The following is an 8,459-nucleotide window of genomic DNA, read 5'->3' as shown; positions in this document are numbered from 1 at the left end:
CACCATTACTACATTCCTCCAGAGCCCCGTTTAAAAAAGACTTCTACAGAAATGAATAACGCCCTCCCCAAGGCCGACATAACTCAAGGCATCGAGTTCAGATAAAAATTCCATTTAAGATTGGGTCGCCCAATTCCCTCCAACTCCCTGAACGGCCAGTCTATCTCCTGGGTTATTTGATGTTCCAAGGGACAGCCCTACGTTGAAAGATACAAATCAATTGTTTTATGTACAAATCACACACAGAGAGAAAAGTAGAAAGAACTCAGCCAGCCATTGCTAATATCTCAGCGAGAGGGGGGACAATCGCATGCGCGCGCGAGCACACACACACACACACACACACACACCCACACACACCCACACCCACACACACACATACCCAGACACACACACAATCCCACACACCCACCCACATACATACTTACACAAACACACACACACCTATCCCACACACACACCCCACACACACACCCAGACACACACACCCACACACACACATACACACACACACCCAGACATACACACACACAGATACACACAAACCCACACAACACACAAACACCCAGACACACACACACTCACACACACACACTCACACACACCCAGACACACACACACAGACACACACACACTCAGACACACACATACACCCACACCCACACACACATACACCCACACCCATATACACACACACCCAAACACACACACACACTCATCCACACACACAAACACACCCACACACACCCATCCTCCCCACACATACACACCCATCCCCCCCACACACATACCCACATACACCCACACCCACACACAAACACACACACATACACACACACCCACATACACTCATCCCCACACCCACACACACCTACACCCCCCACACACACCCACATACACCCACACCCACACAAATACACACACATACACACACCCCCACATACACTCATCCCCACACACACCCACACACACCCATCCACACACACACACACACACACCCCTAAAATGTGTCTGTGGGGGCTGGGGCTGTGCCCAGTGGTAGAGCACTTGCCTCACATGCGTGAGGCCCTGGGTTCCATGCCCAGCACCACATAAAAATAAAGATATCGTGTCCATCTACAACTAAAAAAGGTATTTTTAAAACGTGGCTGTGGCTTTGGGGCCGGGAAGCCGGCGTCGAGGAAGCCGTGGCGAGAGCTAAAGAGCAGGCGTGGCGACGAGGCGAGCCGGGCAGGGCCTGGGGCGGGCTGAAAGAGCCTGCCCACCTGGGAGGTGCCCGCAGAGGCTGGAGAGGCTGGTGCCCTGAACACCCCACCCGCCTGGCCAGACGGCCTCCGGGAGCTAAGCTGTGGTGGCGGGGAGGGGCAGAAAACGCGGGCTTAGGGGAGGGACTCCTAAGCACCCGCCGCCGTGCGTGCGCAGACCACGCAGTCCCCCGCGAACACTGCCGTAGCCAAGACGGGGCCAGGCCTGGCCCTCCCGCCCGCCACTAAAGCAGAGCCAGGAAGAGCTGCGGCCCCCAGCTCTGGAGGCACAGCTGTGTCCGCTCACCCAGGGCACCAGGGAGCCTTGAGGACATGTGGCCCGCCTGCCCATGAACTCTGGGTGTGGCAGGACACCCTGTGTCTCGCACCTTCCAAGTGGTGCTGGGCCCTGCTCGGCTGGCACTCAGGTGCACTCTTGGGAGGTGATCGGGCTCCAGGAGGAAAGGCAGGGCAAGCCCCTGGTCCCCGACACTGCAGGGAGCCTGGGTGACAGCCCCACTAACACAGGGTCTCGCCAACACTCCCACGTCAGCCCACCTGCTCTGGCCTCCTCCGGCCCCTCCCGGTCACTAAGGATACTCATGACTCCAAGGCCTTGATCGCTGGCAGCTTATGACCCAGAGCCAGCCCTGGCCCCAAGGCAAGCCCAGAGCAGCTGGACATGAGGGAGAGATATGGACAACTGAGGGTTGGGGGAGTCGACCTGACCTGGGATGGGGACTCAGCCACCGGGAGCTCTTCTGTCCCGGGGCCCCGGCCCTCCAGCACAGCCCTGTCGACCTGCCCACCCCCAGTGCCGCAGACGGGGCCTCAGTGCCCACCTGTGGTCTGTGCCACCTTGACCAGGCCTCTCCGGAAGATGCTCTTCAGCCTCAGCTTCATGTTGAAGTTCTTGGCTCCGCCAGTCACCGAGATGAGAAGGTTGGGGACATCCAGGCCCCAGTGCTGGGTCATGAGATGGTAGATCACGCTTGATGGTGTGTCCTGGGAGACCCGGACGTACTGCAGGGGAGCAGAGGACAGGAGGGGCGCCTGCTGCAGTGGTGGCAGCCTCGCACTGGACACGGCATGGGGCTGCCGTGGCCCGCCCGACCACGCCCCAGGGCCCCACGGCACAGCGAGAGGGGCAGGAGCACCCGTTGGCACAGGCAGTGCCTGAGAGACCCCACTGGGCAGGGGACACCGTGAACCTTGGTTCAGACCCAGCAAGAAAAGTGTCTGTGGGGCTGGGGCTGGGGCTCAGTGGTTGGGGACTCAGATGCCAAGGGTGTCCCCAAAGCAAACAGGTCACACATTGCAACTGAAGCTCGAATGGACACCACAGTGGTCGCTGCTTGCCACCCCTCAGAGCAGCTGGCCCACAGAGCAGAGCAGGCCCAGGGCAGGCCCATGGCCACTCACTCCTGGAACTTGAACCACATGGCCCCAGAGGACTGTGGAGCCACTCTCTGGACACTCAGAGCTGGAGACAGGGCCTCACCCAGTCCCCTGTACCTCCAGGCTTCTCACTCACTGCCACAAGCAGCATTTCCTATCACTGACTGTCCCTGGCTGGTGACTGTCCCTGTTAGAGGCTGCAAGGAGGAGCCTGGAGCCAGGAGGGTGTTGGGTTAGGACACTGGCTCAGGCTCAGCTGAGCTCAGATCCACCCCCTGTCGCTGCTGCCCTCCGTGGCTGTGAGTGACAGGTGGGCCTCTCCATGCCTCTTGTCCTCATAGAAGCCAGACATCGGGACTGCCTTCCCCGTGACGTAAGGACAGACGAGCAGGGGACTGGGAATACCCACATGTGACACTGGGATGCAGGGTGGCTAAGGAGCTGGCGGCTGCCCAGGAAGCCCAGGCTGCATGGTCCCTGGCCTGGAACTCCCTGCTCAACATCTTCAGCCAAGCGGACATCACCATGAGGGACACTCAGGGTATTCAAGGGGAAGGACCACACCCAACCATGAAGAAACCCAGGGGTTCCAGAACCCCAGCAAAAAAATGAATGGCACCAGCATCCATCCCAGCAGGGCAGGGGGGGTGAATGCTACATCAGAAGCTTCTGGAAGCCTTGCTGGAATGCAAATGGCTGAGCCTGGATTCAGTGGGCACCACACTGAGGTGGAGGTCTTGCAGAACCTGGCCTGGGCAGGGCTGCCCCCAACAGTCCTTCCTGGCCTGTGCAGGCCCCAAGGCTCAGCTGGACTCCGCTCTGCCCTGCCCAGGGCCTCTGCTTCCAATGCGGGGCCTTCCGAGTCCCCAGCCTCCCCTGCCCTCCCACGCCCTCACCACCATTCACTAGCACACCCCACGTTTGCCTGCATACCCTGACGAAAACACCGTTCAGGGTCACCCAGCCGTAACTCCGCCACACCACTCCAGCTGCCCCTCCTTGCCCGTCCCGTCCCCCGGAGTGTGGTGGGCTCCCACCCTCACCCACGGGTCACCACTGGGCCACCCTGCTCCGCCCAGTGAGGTGCACCAGAGTGGCATAACCAACCTTCCCCACTTTCTGGCCCAGGCCCGTGAAGACGATGTCACCAAAGGCATCTGTTGGCATCTCCTGCACGTGCTTCTTTGGGTCCCACTCCTTGCCCTGGAAGATGTGGGGCTTGGTGGCCTCCTCCACGTGCTGCTCCCGCGTGTAGCCACACTCACATACCACCTTCCTGCAAAGACAGCCACCAGCAGGAGTGAGGCGCCTGCTCCCTGGGGACAGAGGGCCCAGGGAGGGCCAGGACTTACGTGGCCAGCAGCAAGGAGGCTCCCTGCCTCCAGCCAGACAGCATCAGCAGGGCCCGGCGGGGAGGGAACCGCACCCCTCCTGCCAGCAGCCAGGAGCCGCGACCGCCCCCCCACCCCCCAGGCCAGGATCCTCCCTCAGGAGAGCTTCAGGTTAAGACGGAATCTTTTACTCCTTTCCTGCTATTCATTAGGGTTTCCGGAGCAAGAAGAGATCAACTCACTGCTCTTTATATCTCATTAAATTGAGAATCAACATATATTTTAGATTTCTGCTTTTGCTGCTAACAAATGACCTAGTTAACTAAATACAGAGTTCAAAGAAAAAAACCTAACCCAGATGAAACCGGACCCACGTAGCACAGGGTGAGCCGACTGAACCAACTAAACCGGGAGAAACAGAACCAGGTCCTGCCCCCTGTCCACTATGGGGTCCTGGGCGTTTCTGACTCTCAATTTCCCCATCATTACAATGGGAAATTAATACACTCCTGGCCGCCACCCTGCAAAATGTAGAGACCAAGGTAGACGGGGCAGGTTTAGGCCTGCGAGGATCTTGGCCAACACCCACAGGACCTCATTCTACGGATGGTGTCCTGGTCAAGGCAGGAACAAGTCCCTGGGATGAGGACCCAGAGGCTCTTGGCCTCTGAGGAGGTTAGAGCTCATCCCTGGTGTTCCCCAGGGGGCTAGAGCAGGGAGCTGCACCAGGACTGTTGACCAAATTAAGTGGTCAGAGACCCTCCAGAGCCCCACCTCAGCCTCTGTGTTTGCTGGTGTCAGGAGGCATGCCCAAGGTCAGAGGCAACCGTGACAAAACAGGAGGGAGAGATGCAGATGAGGGGCAGAGGTGCAGAAGGACAGGAGACACGCGGTGCCCAGCTGAGGGCCGTCAGGAGGGGGTGGAAACATTCCAGGCACATCAACAGACGTGTCCCCCAGCTGTGTGCTGGGAAGGACGGGCACAGCTCCTCCGCTCCTGTCTGTCTGCAGAACAGAGGGAACTCTGATCCACTCCTAGGGCAGGGCAGTGCAGAGCACCTGGCCCCCTGACCGAGACGGCAGAGAGACTGCAGGAGAGAGCTCAGGCAGCAGGCCTTCGGCCATCTCTAGGGGCCTGCCCCCCAGGCTAGCTCTGGGAACTGGCCCCAGCCCCCGTGTTCATGGGGGCCAGCCTGCTCCCACACCACGTGGTTCGTGCGGAACACCTATTTCCTTCTGGGAGTCGGCGATTTGGGTGTTTGCTGGCAAGAGCTACCTGACCAGCCCAGTGCCCACCTGGGCTGTGGCCAACTATCCACAAGTTGCTCCCACTCACCTCTGGAGCAGGGAGTTTTGCTGATAGGAACCTCAGCCCTGACCACAACCACAGAGGCCCTCGAGTCTCAGTGGGTCACTGAACATGTGGTATGGCCTAGGGGACCCAGAAGCAAGTGTTCACTGCCTTCCTTGGCCCCAGTCCACAGCCCCTTTCTCCTGGGACCCGCCTGCCCCAAGGGACGGGGCTTCTCTTGTTCCACCTCTGAGCCAAGCCAGCTTTTGGGAGCAGCCGTGCATCCTCACTGGGTTTGTCGGGACCCTGCCTGTGGGACCCCTTACCCTCTCCTACAGAGTGGCCCCCGTATCCATGGGGGGTGGGTTCCCGGACTCCCATAAAACCAGAGACACTCAAGTCCCTTTGACAAAATGGGCAGCATTTGCATAGAACCTCGCCATCCCCTGTGTGCTTTAAGTCAGCTGGGTTATTTATGACACCTGATGCAATGTAAACGCTATGTAAATAGTCGTTGCACTGTATGGTTAAGACATGAAGACAAGAACAAAGCTGCAGTGTTCAGGCAGGTGGAATGTCTTTTTTCAAATGTTTTCCGTCTGAGGTTGGTTGAATGGATGAGAGACCTGGGACCGTGGAAAGCCCACCCTGCACCATCAGACCCAGCGGCAGTGAACTGGACACGCCTGTGAAGCGCCGGGAGTACTCAGAGAACTGGCCACAAAGCTATGAGGTGAGCTTGGTGGCAGATTTCTCACCCTCAAGGACCTGTCCCTGTCACCACCTGGGGAGAATTGTGGCTCTTATCTGGAGAGGAGCCAGGCTGGAGCAAGGTTGGTGTACAGGCACTCGCAGTGACCACACCTGGGCAAACCACAGGGCCTGGGGTGACATTATTGTGTCACGTCTGATTCTGCACCCTGCTCCTCTTCTTTCCCACCTCCTTCTGTGTCGGCTTGTAAGTGGCAGCCAGATTGCCTGGCATAGAAAGTGACACTGCTTTGGTCCCAGGCTCAACAGAGCTTGCAACTAGCAGGACCGACACCTGCTGAGCCCCAGCCACAGGGCAGTGGCCACGGAGATAAGAGCAGAGGACACATGTGCAGGGGCTACTACTTCCCAGCTGGGTGGTCTAGGGCACCACATGGCAGAAGTGGCATATGCAACCAGCCTCCGAGGACTAGTGGGATTCCCCAGGGAGGACGGAGAGGAGCACGGAGATAGCCTCATGGACCACACAGCAGGGCAGGGCTGGAGGGGAGGCACCCCAAGTGGGCAGTGCTGCCGGGTGCTCTGCAGTCCTGGGCACAGGAATGGACCTGCTGTTTGCCCCACAATGCCCTTTGCTTACCAACTCATGGGCAGCCCCTGCTGGGGAGTTGTCCACCCAGCAGGGCATTGGATATGGGGTGGCGGCCCCACCCAAGCAGTGGGCTCCAGCTGGGAGAGGGGAAGGTAGCAGGGGCCCTTGTGGCAGCTGGGACTGTCTAGACTTTGGACCCTCGACCTCCAAGGGGGACTTGGACTGTGGACGTCCCCCAAGACCCTTTCCCATTCCTGGACGCCACAGCTCTCTCTTCCAAGGAAACAAGATGCTCTGGGGCAAGAGCTGGAGCCCCAACCTGGGCCTCAGTCCAGGGCAGCCACATCACCACCCTGGACAAGTCACCCAAACCCTCTGCCCTGGGGTCGCCCCATCTGCCAAGCAGGATGAGGCTCAGCCTGTTCCCCCAAAAGGCTCTGGGGGTGAAATGGAGATTCTTCAGGGTCTCTCAGCCTGGCCTGGACACAGGGCCCTTCCACGGGACCAGAGGAAGGAGAGGGAGGCCTCAGTCACAAAAGACAGCACTCACCCGGCATCAGACAGTTTGGAGCTTTCCACGAAATACAGGCATTCTTTCTTCTTGATATTTTCAGGGATCCATGAACTGAGATTTTCTTGCTGGGGGTAAAGAGGACCCTTTGAGACCCAGAGCCCACCGACCACTCACCCCCACGGGTGCACAACCTCGACCAGGACTCTGCTGCCTGAGGACTCGTGAGGACTCAGGGCCACACTGAAGGTTAAGAGTGCCCTTGCCAAGGGCTTCTGGGCGTGGGTTCAGGAGAGAGGAATGAGCATTCGAGTAGGCACAGCACTGCCCAGTGCTCAGGCCAGCGTCACCTGGGAACCCCGCATGGGGGAGGCGCGGGGGTGAGAGCCTGGGCACCTGACTTGGGCCCCAATATGGGGAAACTGGCAGACCCCATGCTGCCTGCCTGACGTGGCAACTGCCCAACTCCAGCAGTGCTTTCAACACAGTGCAGATATGGAGCTGCCTGGGACCCGAGGGCCCTGCCCCAGGCAACCTGGTCAGGGATATGAAATCACTGGGGTGGGTAAGGAGAGGCAGGGGCTCCACAGTGCTAGTCAGGAGCTCAGCCTTCTCCCAGCGGCCTCGGAGCAGACAAGGGGAAATGGTTGTGTGATCGCAGAGGGTGAGTAAGCCTAGCCACCTCTCCTTCTCCCTGACTCTCCTCTCCCAAAGCACGTTTCTGGGCTGACCCCATGGTCAGCAGACCCCGTTCCAGGAAAGAAACATGCCATCTCTGTGGTCACATGAGGCTTGGTTGACCTGGCTGGTGGTGCATGGGCTGCTGCTGTGGTCACACAGGCTGGCTGCAGGTGGCCAGGCAGAAACCTACCTTTTCACTGCTGCTGAGGTGACACTGCAGTCTTCTGCTCTTGCCAAGGCTGCTGTGGCTTCGCCGGAGATGGGGGAGCATACCCAGATCAGCGACCCTCCTGGGTGGGACCCCGAAGCCCTCCTCCTGCTCAGAGCCAGCTCTCCTTGGGGCCAAAGGCTCCATCCTGGACCCCAACTCTGGCTTAACCCTGCTGCCTCCTCCCTAAGGAGGTTTGCAAGGCTGGGGTTTCTGGAAACACGCCACGGGAGGCTGTTGAAATAGATCAGAAAGAGGAAGAGGAGACGGATGTTCTGAAAGGACCCAGCCACATGTTTCTTCACAGGGGAGCCTCATCCGCTTCTCCCTCACTGGGTCACACGTTTTCCCAGCCTGCCGATTCTGTGGCCCAGCCAGGTCCCTGGGAGGCCTGGAAGGGTACACACAATGGGGCTCCCCAGGCCCATTCACAGGGGCCTGCATGATGATTGCGACCTCAGATCCCTGTCCAGCTCCATCCCCCTGCTCCCT

At 59.1% G+C, this 8,459-nt stretch overlaps 1 protein-coding gene across 4 annotated transcripts in view; it reads right to left on the bottom strand.

Annotated features, from left to right (window-relative positions):
• Window positions 1–8,232, bottom strand: part of Trpm2 (transient receptor potential cation channel subfamily M member 2) — a 50,574-nt gene extending 42,342 nt beyond the window's left edge. For 2 of the 4 annotated variants that reach the window (XM_048803777.1, XM_048803776.1), the window contains exons 1-4: window positions 7,950–8,230; window positions 7,118–7,206; window positions 3,750–3,918; window positions 2,087–2,267 (exon numbers count right to left, since the gene is read on the bottom strand). In XM_048803777.1, the coding sequence (XP_048659734.1) occupies window positions 2,087–2,267; window positions 3,750–3,918; window positions 7,118–7,206; window positions 7,950–8,114 (604 nt within the window). In that variant the 5' untranslated portion in view covers window positions 8,115–8,230. Of the gene's footprint in view, window positions 1–2,086; window positions 2,268–3,749; window positions 3,919–7,117; window positions 7,207–7,949 lie in introns of all 4 variants that reach the window. The other 2 variants (XR_007347849.1, XM_015478845.2) reach the window with 2 other exon arrangements.
• Between the last annotated feature and the right edge of the window lie 227 nt (window positions 8,233–8,459).

This window comes from Marmota marmota, unplaced genomic scaffold (assembly GCF_001458135.2).
Source record: "Marmota marmota marmota unplaced genomic scaffold, marMar, whole genome shotgun sequence".
Lineage (NCBI taxonomy): Eukaryota > Metazoa > Chordata > Mammalia > Rodentia > Sciuridae > Marmota > Marmota marmota.
This window is presented reverse-complemented; position numbering and strand designations above follow the sequence as displayed.